The sequence below is a fragment of the Pseudochaenichthys georgianus genome, chromosome 19, assembly GCF_902827115.2.
Source record: "Pseudochaenichthys georgianus chromosome 19, fPseGeo1.2, whole genome shotgun sequence".
NCBI lineage: Eukaryota > Metazoa > Chordata > Actinopteri > Perciformes > Channichthyidae > Pseudochaenichthys > Pseudochaenichthys georgianus.
This window is the reverse complement of record NC_047521.1, coordinates 22,717,000-22,733,467: the sequence shown is the minus strand read 5'-3', so window position 1 is coordinate 22,733,467 and position 16,468 is coordinate 22,717,000. Positions and strand designations below refer to the sequence as shown.

General features: G+C 40.1%; 1 protein-coding gene and 1 long non-coding RNA gene across 2 annotated transcripts; one reads left to right on the top strand and one right to left on the bottom strand.

Annotated features, from left to right (window-relative positions):
• The first annotated feature begins 27 nt into the window (after positions 1-27).
• Positions 28-16,023, top strand: LOC117464408 (uncharacterized). Its single transcript, XR_004554080.1, has 3 exons — positions 28-105; positions 799-1,001; positions 15,750-16,023. It is a non-coding gene; the product is annotated as an uncharacterized lncRNA (long non-coding RNA).
• Positions 5,647-15,752, bottom strand: kcnj12a (potassium inwardly rectifying channel subfamily J member 12a). Its single transcript, XM_034106795.1, has 2 exons — positions 15,516-15,752; positions 5,647-10,002 (listed from the first exon to the last, which is right to left on the bottom strand). Exon 2 carries the CDS (start codon positions 9,881-9,883, stop codon positions 8,582-8,584), a length of 1,302 nt encoding a protein of 433 aa, XP_033962686.1. The 5' UTR covers positions 9,884-10,002; positions 15,516-15,752; the 3' UTR covers positions 5,647-8,581.
• Positions 16,024-16,468: the final 445 nt, after the last annotated feature.

The following is a 16,468-nucleotide window of genomic DNA, read 5'->3' as shown; positions in this document are numbered from 1 at the left end:
TTGGAGAGCGCTCAACGCTCAACGGCAGCAGAGTAGTGATTTAACAATTTCACAAGAGGTCGCACTTTACAAAGTTAGGAGTTAAAGCCCTGGACAAAGTCAGAGGTACTAAAGTTAAGGAAAAGTTTATCATGCACTGACTGAACCCTAACCAAATTGAAAATAATTACGTATTTGCTAGGCCTGGCACGTGTCTAGCTCAATTGTGTAACCCAACTGTAATTTAGCTAACTAGCATTTGCATTTAAGCTAGGTAAACACAGCTATTTAGCTAGCTGACTTCAGGCAAGACAAGAAGTATATTTTACTGTCAGTTAAGTTGAATTACGTGAGCTTTTTCATATTGCAAATTACTCCTTTTTGAACAAGTATCTATTCAATGGTGTACAGTGACACGCTTTGTTGTCTTATTTAACCACCCTTTCATTCATTTGTGTGGTTAACTGAAGTGTTATCTGTTTTCTATGTCAGTTCACTGCCTTTCAACAGGTTATTTTGTTTGTTAGGTCACACCTTTAGAGATGGAAAGAAAAGCAAAACATTTATAGAAAACATTCAAGACCTTAGACATAAGAGACAGCAGATTTTTATGAATTTTTTTATATTTTAATGTGTGAGGCCAAGTCCAATTCAACGTTTTTGAATATTGGTGCTATTATTGAGAGATTAAAAACACATATAACTGTAGAAACTAAACAAGCCACGTGTTATTGAAAATAAAGTATTTTTTAATGTGAATGCATCTACCCAAACACAGCCTGCAGAGCTTTTCTAAGTCTCTCCTTTCCACTTTTGCAGTCATCATGTTAAAAGGGATACTGTTCTCCATATCAAACCTCCCCAACTACTTCTGCGAGATGAAGGTCCTGTATTGAGTCTGCGGCAACAAAGACCCTCATTCTGCCTGACACTGGAGACGTCGTCCTGGCTAGAGCGAGGTCTGTGTCCTGGGACTGAGCGATGCCAGCCAACAAGAGAGGATCCATGCAGCCTGGCATAAGGTAGGCTGGGGATGGAGGGATGGAGGGTGTGAGGTGTGCGTGTGCGTGTGTATGTGTATGTGAAGGTGTATTTGGGGAGAGGTATCTTTTCCCTGTTGCCTTCCATTGAGAACTGCATTAGACAAGGGTGCTGACAGATTTGACTCTACCCCTGGGGAGACCAGAGAGACTTTTAGTCGCAGCTCTGTGTCTGTTCTCATGACTTCACTGCTGAGAGAAACTCAGTTTTGCTGACTTCTATTTTTCCTCTCAGTTAGTGCATGGTTTGCTTAAATTTGAAACTATTGGTTGTAGCTTAAACCAAATAAATGGGGTTCACTAGAGTTTAGTTTGTGGTACTCAAAGCCCTTCGAAACCACCTTAGAGTGAATACTTTCATTTGTTGATGCCGTTTACAACATGCTACGTTGATTTATAGAAGTATTATATTGGATTAGATGTTCCTCAATATCTCAAATGTAATTTTATAGGGGCTTTGCGTGCCACAGAATAACTCTTAGCTCCAATAACTTCACATTCGATATGTTTGAACCTCAGCACTTTAACACTCACACTATGTGGATTGTATTTATTGCGTTTATGTGAAAACTATTGATCAAATCCATCGGGGGAAATTGATAGCGTGCTTATTAAAATTATTAAAAAATATTTACATGGCAAAAGAAGATAATCATTATGAAATAACAGAAGTAAATAATATTTAATGGCGTGTGCCTCTAAGCTGTTGTAGAAGTGTACACACATTACAGTAGGCCTATTCTACTCTTTCAATCTTGCTCTTTCCTTCTCTCTTCCTCAAAAACACGCTGCGGGGCCTTTGGGCAAACACAGGTAATTACCAATGGTGGGGAGCCAGGAAATGATAGAGCCTGTGTTTCCCCTCAGGTTGTCCATTCATGTTGCTTCATGAATTAGGATATATGAGGCACCTACTGTAACAGAGAAGACAAGGTACATCATGTGTTGCCATGTTAATGCTTTTTTATGTAAGTGCTCTAAATTGTACCTTGTCAAGCGAGGACGTTGTCATACTGTATGTTACAAGTGTGACTTACATAATGGCTGTTTTCCAAATTACATCATTTTTCTCTTTACTTTCAGTAGACCTAAGTAGAACAAAGTACTGAACCTGGCTTTGCAAAGTATGTCTGTTGCACTCAGTGTATATACCGTTGGGACATGCTACTTTGTCATAGTATTGCACCTTCAAGTTTGATCCTCTTGCTCATACATCTTCTGCACAAAAGGATTGTGGGTCATAATAGCCAGAATAGCATGCAGGCTAGCATAATGTAAAATGCATCCGAATGCAGTAAGTCATCTGGGTGTTTTTTTCAGTGTGTTAGGTTGTACTAAATGTTTTTTGGCATACAAAATAAAATGGTATTATGGGTATTGGAATGCACAGATTCTGTCACTTTTTCACCCACACAGGTGTTTTCAATTGTAGGACAGTGTTAGCAAGTTCAGCTGTGCTTGATTGACATCTTTCTCACTTCCCTGTGACATCATGTGTACAGAGGTCTAATTAGTAGCTAACAGCTTATATGTAGTATTTTTGTTCGATAGCCTAGGTGGGTGCTAGTTATTTGGCTAACATAAGTCGTCTGCACCTCTGCGACATGTGGAAGCCCCTCTTTAGTTTTTCACCTGCTGAGCCCAGAGTAAAATGCTTTTATGTGCACACATTTTTTTAGGGGGGCCTGCCCCCGAGCTCCCCTAGCATGTTTTGGACCTCTGTATTTACAAAATCCTGGGTACGGGCCTGGTTGTGTCTCTTCCCTTTAGGCAACAACTACAAAAAGATGTCTAAGACACTGGATACATTCCCATCACACTTGTGAAGTGTTTAGAAAAACACGTAGTTTGTATATCTTAATTCTATTAATATCCCTTTATGTGTAACATTATTGTTCTTCTAAAGTACAACTATGTTTAACTCACATGATGCAGTCATTTAGGATTACATCAATGCTCATACTTGACACTTTCGCACTCGTCTTGACTTATTTCAAAACCTTCTATAGTAATACACAAATATATTGTGCATATTAAAATGGAGTTCACCTGATTACTTTGACTATGTCTAATGACCTATAAAATACATTATAATTTGCACTAACAGTGTGTCAGAAAGAATGCCATTAATTTTGTACTATGTTGCCCTTCTGTAACACGATGGGCTTAATTGCTTTGTAGAAGCTAACATCATCTATGCAGAAAAAATGCGTAGTTAGATAACATAGACCTCAGAGCTCCATCTTAAGTGATACTATCACAGGGAATACTTTTACTGGTGAAAGTGTTAGCCACAGAGCCACATGCGGCTTGACACTGAAGAGCTTTATATAGCCCCTTCAACACGATTTCCTCTCATTTTACTGTCATCAAGAGTCCAGGCTACAGGGATTTCTTCAGCGTTAATTATAACTGGTCTATATGGGCTGGCTGGCTGGCTGGCTGGCAAGAGCCTGGTTAGGAACATTTCTTTAATCCTTTTGCGTTCTTTTACTGGCTTCAGAAGTCTTCTTTCTTCTGATCTTTATCACTTTTATTTTCAATAATGTGAGAACATGTGTGAATCCAGGCCTCAGCTGGCTTAGTTAACTGTTCCCAGGGAGTCACAGGGGGGTAATTCCCGACGGACCCTGGGTGTGAACTTGCTGTAGCGCAATTTCAACAAAATATCATGACGACATATGAAGAGTTCACCTGATGGTCCGTCGATCCATTGGCTAAATCGAGCAACGAATAGCACCTAAAACAGCTTTACATCTACAGCCCTGTGGTTCATCTGTGGTTTCACTTGCTGAGAAATAATTAGGTGTCTGAAGTCAGACTCTACATATCCTAATAGGCTACCTATCCTATCTCAATGGCATGTCTTTGCGATCCCATAGAGACCATCCTATTTACAGGGCAGTTTTCAAGACATGCCCTTAATTACCTAGGACTTATTCGCGTCTTATACTATGACATTTCTACAGTTTGACCTAGACAGCATTCGGAGACAATTAAATTCATTTATTTGACCACCACTAATCCTTAAATCTTCACCCTTACTTTATTTCTGTCACACCAAGCCACATAACGCCTAACAAACACTGCCCAGGCCTTCTTAGATAATCAAACTTGAACAATCTTCCAGCATGGCCTCTGTGATACCAGTGTGCTGAGATACCAGTGGCCAGCATGTTAATCCATCTGTCGCTCACTGTGGGTGATTTAATCACCCCAACCTAAATTATTTAGAAATAACTGATGGCCACGGATCTCGTGCAAAGAGATTATTTATCACCAGTCAGCCTTTGTTCTGTGGTGCTGCTAATGACACCATTGTAGTAGCTAGCTCAGGTACCCTGTTGCAGAAATGCCACACATTTGATCATAGATCATTCGCATAAAAGTAGATTTAATCTATTCTACATGTTTTATTCAAAAGTATTTTAAGGATATTTTCTATGTTTAAATCTAATAACATGTTATACTTAAAGACCAAATCACTGTATCAATAGTGATAATGACCATGATATGGGCTTAGGTTTTGTTGGACTACAGGTAACAGGATAATAACAGTACGCCTGTGTTCTCCTTCTTTAACATGAGAAAGATCAGAGAGAAAGCCCACAGCGAAACAGAATACTTAAAGACATTAAGGTTTCCTCTGTTTTGAGGTAGTAGAATAATAATGATCTCCCAGGTGTTGTGTTACTTCATTGATCTGACAAATACCTCATTCACACCAACGCAACTCCGGTTCAAGCCCCGTGCTAGAGCTTTTCAGGTTCAGAACCGGTTCTTCGGTTTAGCTCCGGCTCTTTTCACACTGCCCAGAGTCCGACTGGTGCTGCGTCATTGCGTCATCGTTTGCGTCATGACGTAACCGTTTGCATGCCTGCTTCATAAAGCCAAACCGCGCGGAAACCCCTCACAGCTGACACCGACAACAACAACAATGGCCGATTGTGCTCCAGCTTTCTCTGCACCTCTTCGGAAGACCAGATTCCCAGTACGTAGCTGGTCTCTTCAGTGGACCACTGCTGCTTGTTAAGTTTCTCCATCGTTGTGTACAAACTGGATAAAACGCCGGCTTTTTGTTGTTGTTCAGGAGTTGATCCCGCCCCTGCCCCTGCCCCTTCCCCCACCTCGACGTCAGTGTGACGTATGCGGTGCTTTTGCACTGGCCGGACAATTTGTTGGTGCTCGAAATGAACCGGATTCCGGAGCTATAAGAGGCTGCTCCGCTGCGGTGTGAACAAGAAAATCCGGTGCTTTTCAAGCTCCAGCTCCGAACCGGCCCTGAAACACCGTTGGCCTCTTGCCCAGTTCAGCGGGGCCAAAAGGCCTCTGGCCGCTTGTTGTTTGTGTGTCACAGTCACAGTGATTAATTGATGAGCCTTCTTGAATAATTGGCCCAAGACCAGGAAGTCCTCCGACTGTAGTGACTTCGTTCTTGATCTGTTCTCTTAACCCACTCCCCATGGTGATGTATTACCATTTCATTAATCAGCTCAATCATTTCAATACAGCCCGATACATGTCTGATGGCCCACTCAACAACAAAAAAAGATAAAACGGCTTTTTTTTCACAGTTAGTTTTTAATTGAATAATTTAAATGACTTTGAATTCAAATCAAAAGCCCAGTAGACATTTTGCTGGACATAGGAAGACTTCTACAGAGGTCAAAGGTTTTTCCAATCATCCCTTTAAGAGAAATACCTGTTTAATCATTACAGAAATTAAATTATTGAAAAGTGAGAGAAGAATCATATTTTTGTCTCTCAGTAGAGATTTCATTGTAGTACTCTGATAAACACAGATACATATTGATTGCTGTACTCTATCAAAAAGAATTTTGTATAAAAATAATCAGGTTTGTTCAGCCTGGCTGCTCCCTAATACATTTTATATTTTGACTACGCTTTTTACACTATAAACCTTTATATTTAGCTAAAACATGTGTGTGTTTCTTTTATTTAAGGGCTCAGGTGGGCAACATCAAAGCAAAAACAATCTTGGAAAGAATTATTCAGTTAAAATGCTTTTTGTTTTTACCACTGAAGAGGTGCAGTCTTCACACATCAGTGTTTCTTACCTTCTCAGAAGGCAATGAGCACAATACATGTTTAAGGATGGGTAAAGAACACTCACTTATTAGCCAAAAAATGCTCTTTATATTTTACTACATCCCACAATCTTCTAATAAAAAGCAACATATAACATAGAGTCAAGAATACCGGGTTAAATGACTATAAAGAAAATATTAGTCATTGTGACCAACATAACAACCATTGTTTGGTTCTCCTCTGAGTTTTTCACCATTTCCTATAGATTCCCTTCTTTACTCATTAGTAATCTCTTATCAGTTAAATGAAAGTGTTCCACAGGAGCATGAGGTATTCGATAAACTGGACTTGATAAACAGAAACTAATAAACCTGTCCGTTTCAATGATACAATTCTGACTTGGCATATAGAATAAGGGATCATTTTTAAATGCCAAGAAAAAAAGTTGTCATGCATTATAGTTGTTTCTCTTAAACTACATAGTTATAGCTGATGATTGAATATATATCTACAACTTAAATGTTTAATTGATCCGGTTTTGACTTTAAATTAAACCGGGATTTGCTTGAAATAATGACATATTTTTCAGAATTTCCTAACAGCTTTAAAGTGGACACTCAAAGAGCTTTTTGGAATATATAACTATCCATTTTTCAAGATCAGTCTGAACAGTTTTTGGAAGAAAACCTTGGGAACAATCATTTCAAAACGTAAGTCTAAGCTACACTCTTTACTTTGGTATCATATCTGAGAAATCATATGCATACAAGTACAATAAAAACGAAAGAATGCAGGATCATTCTCCTAACGCCATGCCTTACAATTGTTATCTGAGAATCAAAAATATGCACATTCATGTTCAGTGAATTACAATAAATGAAATGAATTCAGACAGTTGTGCTTCGTGTTATTGCTTCCATTTAGACCTTGGTCCAGTGTCATCGCATTAACTTCTCGGCAACGTCTCGCCAAATTACATTAATAATATAAGGAGTAACATATTAGTGTTTAACTGTTGCTAAAGTTAATCTAATTTGAAAGCAATATAACAGGTTTTTAGCCAAACGTAGTCTCGCTCACATTCATTTAATTCCTTATACGATATATTTGTTATATTATATTTCAATAATATTTTGTCATCATCTATAACCCAGGTATAGAAACAATATAAAGAGCATTTAAATTCAACCACTGATGATTTAAAGTGAATAGAAATGTAGGGCAAACTAATGCTGGCTAACACGTTTGGACTTTAAATAGATTTTGATAAACACAACAGCTATTCTTAGAAATAGAGTTTATACTTCTTTTAATTTCAGGATAAACATAATAAATGGATTTAATGTAATAACTTAATTTAATTCCACACTAAACCCTAAAGGATTTCTGGCCCCTGATACGGTTAACTATATGCATAGATTCCTTTTTAAGGAGGACAAAACCATTCATTTTAATCGATCTATGCCAGTTTGTTAAGGTCTGATTTCCATATGTGATGAAAGAAAACTGGAAAGAACTACCAACGTTTTCATATTTTAATAGTAAAATGACCTTTGATGGCGCATTGCTTCGTTGGGTTACAAATTGCCGCCATTATGTTTTTTATTTCAGAAACTTGGATTTGCAATCTTTCCTTGCAAAAATATATTTTGTGATCTACAAAATGTGTATTTAAGACGACTGTCCTACCATTTGTGCTTTAGTTTGACCTGATTACTAAAGATTGTACATGACAGCGTTTGTGCAAACCAGTGCAGCCGCTCATGGTGTTGGTGGCTTGTTGTTTTTAAGATATGAGGCTTTGACAGGTTATTTATAGAGTTGATCTCTATACAATGTCAGTTCTGTCCAACATACTCTTATGTTCTTCATAGTGCAATCAATAGAGCCCCACTCTCCCTACATAGGTCGATTTTTGGAACGCACTGATACTAATGAAGTGTTTGAATTACGTTTTCCTCAGTGGCTCTGGTTTTCTATCACGGCTCATTGCATCTAAAAGCTGCAATGCACTTATTTGTGTCATTGAACACACGTCAAGCAAACTACAGCAATGTGAGGAGAGCTTTAAAGAAACCTTGTTACACCTTTATTCATGCCCAAGAAGAAGTTCAAATAATGACTTGTACTTTTGAGAGGTGTTAATAGAACCAATGATACTGCACACAAAACATAACTTACCTAAGCGATTTATTTACACCTAAGGTTTGATTATTAGGTTCTGTCGTAATAGTTTTTGATCATTGAACATGCTCAACTCAAAGTGACCATGTGAAAAAAGATTCAAGTTTCCATTCAGGAAGAAGGTCTTCTCCTAGCCTCTTCCTTGATTGTAGACATTCCTTACCACAATTGTCTTATCTGCATGCTTCTGATTTCCCCCATTTCTTCCAGTTAAGTACCTTTTAGTGTCGCCATATTTCTTTTCCAGCATTCAGCTTTTCCTATGGCACTTTGCATTGTTCTGCATTTTTACCCTTGGTTAAAGTTGAGCCAAGGTCAATGGGTATGGGTCATATTTCCGACTCTCTTCGATATGACCTTTGATCCAGCGTCCTGGTGGCCTGTAAGCGTTCAAACTCATGTCGGCTGTTTCTGTCTGGACTGAGGTTTGCCAGCGGCCTGCTACTACCACCTACTTCCTCTTCCTCATCATCGCGGCTTAGGAAGGCAAGCTCGTTTTCATAGCAGAACGAGTTTGTGCTGGGGACTAAGAACTTGTTCTCCACCATTTCCTTGGCACTGCAGTGGGGGGTGGACGGCACCTCGTAGGTTTTGTGAAAGTGAGAGTAATCCACCTTGTACACGTTCTTCTCCTCAAACAAGACAGGCTCGAAACGGTGACCCCAAAGAACTTCCGAGGCCAAGTAGGAGCTTCGAGCCTGCGTGGTCATCGCCGTCGCTTCAACCATCCCCTCCAAGATGACGACAATTTCAAAGTCCGCTGTCTCCAAGTCCTGTTTGCTGATTCCAAATAGGGGGCTCTCCTCATCTATCTCATGGAGAATAGTGATGGGTGAAACCAAGAAAATCCTATCCAGGCCTTTATCAAATCCCACATTAATGTCTATCTGGTCCAGAGGAATGTATTCCCCCTCATCAGTGATCCGAGGTTTGATCAGCTGTGCCCTGACATGGGCCTCTACAATGTGACTTTTGCGGAGGTTTCCTACCCTCCACATGAGGCACAGCTTTCCATCCCGCATGGCAATGAGAGCATTGTGGCTAAACAACAGTGTCTGTGCTCGCTTCTTAGGCCTGGCCATCTTGGCCATGATTGCGCCAATCATGAAGCAGTCAATGATGCAGCCCATTATGGACTGGAAGACCACCATGAAGACAGCCATCGGGCACTCTTCAGTGACACAGCGATAGCCATACCCTATTGTAGACTGCGTTTCAATGGAGAACAGAAAGGCTGCCACAAATCCATTGACCTGTAGGACACATGGAGTGAAGTTGTCATCTCCAGCGGGGTTGTCCAGATCTCCATGTAGCAGAGCAATGACCCAAAAGGCTAAACCAAAGGCAAGCCAGGAGAGAACAAACACAAGAGTGAAGACGACCAGCATCCATCGCCAGCGAATATCGACACATGTGGTGAAGATGTCAGCCATGTAGCGCTGCGACTTATCTTCCATATTGGCAAACTGCACATTGCACTGGCCATTCTTTTTGACAAAACGGTTGCGGCACTTGCGCCGTGTGTGGATCTTGCCATTGCCAAAGCCGTTCATGCCATGCATGGTAGAGAGGCGGAGGCCCTCTTCCTCGGATGACACAATGCTGTAGCCGTTTATCCGTCCAACACTCATGCTATCGGCAACGCCTCCAGATGCAGGGTCCGTGCAGAAAGGCGGCCCCTTGCAGATTGTTTACTGGCTGAGCTGCATTTTAGTAAGTCAAAGAAAGGGAGCTGGGTGGGATCCAATCCCTGTAGAGAAAGGCAGAAGAGCAAAACAATGTGAGTGTCTACCTGTGACATAACGGACAAATAAAACCATTCCTCTATATGAAACATCACAAAAGAACCGACCATTGAAGCTTGAGTGGCAACACATTGTAAAACATACATACCCCCATCTACATCTCTGACCTCCTTCAGGAGTACACCCCCTCCCGCACCCTCCGCTCTTCGTCCGTAGGACTTCTCACCGTCCCAAGCTATCGCCTCAAAACCATGGGTGCTCGAGCTTTCAGCTGCTCGGCTCCCAGACTCTGGAACACCCTGCCACGACACATCCGACAGTCTGATTCCATAACAACATTCAAAACCCAACTCAAAACCCACCTGTTCAAACTGGCATTTTCTTTATAATCTGTACCCTGTGTCCTTTTGTGTCCTTTTGTGTCCTTTTGTGTCCTTTTGTAGTCCATTTCCTGTTGTTTGTCTTGTCTTACCCTGGCTGATACTTCACTAAATCCACTGTTTTAACTTGTAAGGTAAAATTGTAAATGTAAATTGTAAATCTGTAACCCTGTAAGGTGTCCTTGGGTGCTATGAAAGGCGCCCCCCAAAATAAATGTATTATTATTATTATAATAAAATTCATCTTTTCAATCAATAACTCTTTAAGAGCCCAAATGACCAAGTCACCATCATCACCTACAGTTGTTTACATTTTCTACTTATTTGAATACAATTTTTTATTTTCGTTTAGGATATTCTTGAAAGATCTGCATTAAATTAAGTTGATTTAGATCTTTGATATGACTGACTATTTGACCATTTATTTAACGTTACAATTTATTGTTTATTACTGAACTTAGCTTAGCCTCTGATGAGTTAATCCTTACATAATACATAATAATAAAAAACAATAGGGTGTTGATGATAGCAGTAACGGTAAAGTCATCAGTATTGTCAATATTGTTATGGGAATTATTTTGCTCCCTTATCCCAGGGTTGTAGTTTATTATCCATAATGGTGGTTACTTCAGTTCATTCACAGTCTTTCCCCTCGCCATCTTGCTCTCTTTAAACATCACGACTCAAAATCCAATTGGCCCTCTCTGAAGGGTCCTCGTGTCTTTTGATGTCGGCTGTGTAAGTGAAGAGCTGGCCTCATAGCAGATCCACTTCTGTCACATGGCATTTCCTGGGCTTTGCTCTCTCAAACCATGGAGAAGGTTAGCAGAGGAGACAAACTAAGTAATCTACAACAGATGTTTATTATTAGGTAATGAAAAAATGGACCTTCAGGTAAATCACTGCTTGTATCATACAGTCATCACACATCCATCAACCTGGACTCTGTGCTTTCTTTAAAAAACCCTTGTTCGGGAAGTAGATGGGGATGTGTATTTCAATACGCTCCTCTGGGACTTGTATGTGTGCCACTGTATGCAGTTGCAGATGCTGTGATCAGGGTTGGAGAGCAAAGGACTATTTATCTGACCCCATTCTGTAAAATGTTCAGTGTTATTAATCATGTTGTGAGGATGCAGTGCATTTATCGCATCTCACCAAGGTGCTCCGTACAAGTAGATATCTCCCCTGTGCAATGCCCTGTATAACATTTTTAGGAATTACATACTGGATTTTGATTTTACAAGAATACATTTTGAAGATTACACTAACGGCATATTAGATAATGTTTTGAATTGTGAGTTTGGAAGATATTGAATATGCAAAATGCTGTTAAATAATTGTCTCGGTTGTACAGCTGATAACCTGGCCACTGCGCTAGATTTCCAGCCCCAGGGTCAAGGAGTTTTGCCCCTGGGGGCTGCACTGAGGCCCCTCTGGGTGCAGGCAGCTTTTATCGCCTGGCCACATCCATTCTGTGACTGCTTGCCTGATTCGGGCCCTGAAGAATTTACAGTTCACTCATGTACGTTCCCAAATCCCGGGTGCCCTGCTGTCTGCCACACACTCACACCTATCCCCTTCCTCTACTCACTACTCTTTCATGCGAATGTTCTCCCGATTACTAGATTACCTCATCATGCACAATCCTAAAATTGTCCCTTTGGGGTACAAACACCTGTATCAAAACTACATCCTGTAGCTAAATGTTATATCCTTTTGTTATACTTCCAAAGGCTCTTTTTTGCCTTTTTACACTGCATTCCCTAAAGAGCACAGCTGTTACAGCTAAAAATAGTAATCCTTCCACTCATCTCACACGTGTAAATCTGTTAACCAAGCTGGATGGTCTCATCTTTTGAGTTCTATATAGCATCTGACTTTTATACAGACACTTTAATGCGGTGTTTGCTCCTCATTGGCTCACCTGCGGAGCGGAGCGGCAGGTGGTCTTTGCTCTATGACGGCATAATCACACCCACTGTGTTACAGAAAAATCTTTAGCCTGATCATCGGCTTAGCATTTCACATTACACATCGTGCTCTCTACAGTACACACATGATCTGATTGGCCTCTCCATATCTTACTGCAGTCGTCAGTGTCAGGTGTCCAGTGAGTTGGTCAAATGAAAGTGAAAACCCTCCCTACGTCTTTGGAGCCATCAGACAAGTGCCTTAGAGTTTCACCACATCAAGCAAGCCTTCGCTGTAGCTACACGCGAAGCTCTTATATCAGATTGAGAGGTTGTACATGTAAGGATTGAGTGGTTGTACATGTAAGGATTGAGTGGTTGTACATGTAAGGATTGAGTGCACATGGTACTTAAAGATTAATCTTTCTCACTAACCCTGTGACTTTGATTTGACATTCGTCTTAACTGTGCCAAAACGCTTGACATTAGATTAAGCAACTGCTAGTGACAGCCGAATGGCTATGAATCTTAATTACCTTCATTTAAATGAATTAGAAGTTATAAGGGAAATTGGTATTTCTTTAGCCATACAGTATAACAGTAATAACAGGTAGGGCTGTTATATCATTGAGAAGCTGGTAGTCAAATTAAACATTTCTGGAACATATACAGCTGCTTTAGTGCTGTTTTTATTAATTTAAATGCACCTCTTAATTTAATGCCCACGATTAGAACCTGCTATTACCCACACATAATGTGTTTTACTAACATAGGAAGAAACTAAAACAACTAGACAACTGCTGTTGCAGATATAGTCTTTGTATTGAGAGGCATGTTAATGCTTGTGAAAGGGATAGCAGATTCCAATCCTGTTTAGGATACATATGCATCTTTGATTAATAAGGCAGGACAAGGACAGTGACTTCCATGAATTTCATGAGTAACCTTTAGTGACCTTGTCTGCTGTGTGTGTTCTCGTGGAGTTTATAGAGGAGCTACTAAGGGAGACGATAAGCTCGCAGCTGATTACGGTGAATAGAATGAATAATTGGATGTTAAAAAGAATGGAGGGAATTTGGAGGAACAATGAGGTGTAGTGGGAGGGGGGCACTTCATCTCAAGACAAGCAAGCAGGAAACTGAGCTCAACCGCTAGCATCCCGGCCCACCTCCCAAGGCCATTGTAAAGGAAGAGCTGCGGCTCAGGTGTCATTGTATTTTCCTATAGCTCACCACGCGGAACTCGTCTCGTCTCAAGTGACCTTCAGGTATTCTCCTATAGACAGTAACACCGCCGCACCATGCAGAGATATTGTCTAATTATCTTCTACAAACTAGCTCCCAGTGTTGAAATGTTATGCAATAATTGTCTTTTGGTGGTTTCACTGCTAGCGAAGAGACATATAAGTGAGACGCAGACCTGGAGGCTGTTAGACTCGATTATGTTGGCCATCTCAGGTGGTTGTTGAGAGAAGCGGTAGAGAGAGGTGTTCATAAAGGACTGATTCACCCTCAGCTGCCATATGCATAGAGATCCAAATCTGTCACTTTTCTGCTGCACCTGAAGCTTTTGCACCCTTCAAACACCTGCTTTCCATTCATTGATCATTCCCACATGGGAGCTTCTTCAGCCGGTTTTTTTATTATTTGCACCCATTCACAAAAGCTGACTCAGCCATATCACACCTGGACTCTATGATTTCCAATTTAAAGCAACACCTGTGGGTGAACTCACTAACTTGGATATATTTATTTTTAAAAAGGATAGATGTTACTTAACCAGTATTACAAGAAGATGCAGAGTCCATGTTTTTGATATTATAATGAACCCTTTTTGTCAGTGTGTTTGTATTTGATGTTTTGAGTGTGTCCCACTGCGGGCTACATTTCCCTTTTTGATAATACAAGTTAATCAAAACTGTACTCAGATGAAAAACAGGATGAGGTCATTGTTGCATAATATGTTTCTCTTCATCCTCTGTCTCTTTTGTCCTCACACATCAGTGATTTCTTTATGCACTGATGGAATAGAGCAGTACCTGAAGCAACACATTGATCCATTACTACCTGCTCATGTCTGCCCTCTGTTATATTATGCTAAATGACATGCTATGATATAACACTCTCAAATAAAAAGTGCTCTAAATGTAACCAGTTCATTTATTCAGTGTTTGTTGAACTTGAATTGGGAAGATCCAGACAAGAGTGTTTACATTGACTTTGTTTGTTATTTGACGTGTTTCACCATCATCCAGGACTAAAACCAATGATTCTTTTATTTAATTTCCACTACAAATAAGTCTATCAAATCTAAAGACTACATTTGAAATTGGTATCCTAAAAAAGCTTATTGTGTCTGCAACTTCTCAATAAACCAATTATTTAGTTTACAATAGAAAGAAACAATTGCATGTATAAGCTGTCGAGCTCTGATATGGATCAAGGCGATTTAGAGTTGTTGGTGACGACATATATTAGATTTGTGTTCGACTCAAACTTTCAAAAACGACATCTTTGTTTTGACTGATGGCTTTTCAGTTTGGTTGCGTCTGCTTTCTTGTACGTATTCTGGTTCTTGGCTCACTTGTTTTTTTTTACCCTTTGAGAGATTATTGGCTTTATTGGCCATCTAAAAATCTAAGAATAGGATTTAAAGGTGATTAATCTGGCTTTAGACTCTGGATAAATCTGCATAATTTAGAATTATGTAAAGGTGATTAATCTTTCTTATAAATCTGGGCAGATCTGCATATTTTTAAAATAGTGTGTTCATTCACGTATACATTAAAAGCTCCATACTGTAGTGAATATATTTATGTATAAGTAAGTAAGTAACATTATTTACTGTTTTATTTCTGTATTACATCACAGTGGATATTAAATGAACACTATACAGCAAAGACTTTCAGATTTCATTTGTTAAGTTTGCATTCAAAATAAATACATAACCCTAGCAGTTCATACATTTGCTTTCAATTCTAGGGAATATTTGATTATAAATCCTTAATTCATTAATTGTATACGCTGTTTCTGATACAATTAAAAAATATATGCATTTATCAATCCATATAATTACATGTCTAATTTCAAAAGGAATGGAAAAGTGAATGTTTGAGTGTATAATGCCATCCAGTGCTACTTTTAAAAACGACATCTATCATATCAGGCAATAATGATGTCACCATCAGGCTGCAACTTGTAGTGAAGTTTTCTGTCCTTCTCTTACCTTTTTATTTCCACCTGTCCTCCTCGGGCTGCAGGATTAAAGGTGCTCTCTTCTCTCCCGGTTGTCCCTGTTAACCAAACTGAGGCATTCTTTGCACCTGCCGCCGCAGCTGCTGCTTCTCTGAGCGCTACTCTAACGCTGGAGAAAACCACTCCATCATCTTCGGCACCAGGCACAGACCCCCTTTGAATTTCTTCATCCTTGCCTGATCTCTTGTCCCTCTCCTCTTTCCAGGTGGTGTCGCAGGCTGAATCTCACCAGAACCTCGGGCCGAGACACCTCTTCTGGAAACAGGTAGGAAGCGTTAGGCGAGGATTATCCCACTGAAATGATGACAGGTTTTTGTATCTCCATCTTCTGAGGCAGTTTCTTCAGCTGGTCTTCTGCTCATCCTTCAACATCAAGTCCTGTCCTTCACATTTGCCATAAAACTGTACAATACTCCCTCACTGGTTATGAACTGAACAGCTCTCTATCAATCTTTTGCAATCTGATCTAGTTGGACTGCTCTCTCCCTCTCTCTCTTTCTCTCTCGGACTATTTCTTCGCTCGCTCCCTCCCTCCCTCCCTCCAGTGGTGTCACAGACGCTGCCATTTGCAGCTTCCCTCCCTCCCTCCCTCTCTTTTTCTCTTTCTCTCTCTCTCGCTGTCTCTCTCCCTCCCTCCCACATCATGGCACTACCAGTTGACAGCCACTTGATGCTCAGACGTATCATTCAGAAAACACAAGCAGACAATCCACCATTGTATTTGATCAGAAGTAAATGGAAGCAGCATGACGAACAAGAAAAGGCTTTTACAATGGCTTCCCACATACAATTTAAACCTCTCTTTCAAGCCCTTCTGCTCTACTTTTACTCTAAGGTGAATTCTGTTATCCCAACATTTAACTTCAAAGATTACAGCTCAATAAATACGAAAAAAAGCAACATACAGCAACAGGTCAGAATGTT

Coding starts and splice junctions, on each gene's coding strand:
- kcnj12a (XM_034106795.1), bottom strand. CDS start 9,883: ATGAGTGTTGGACGGATAAACGGCTACAGCATTGTGTCATCCGAGGAA.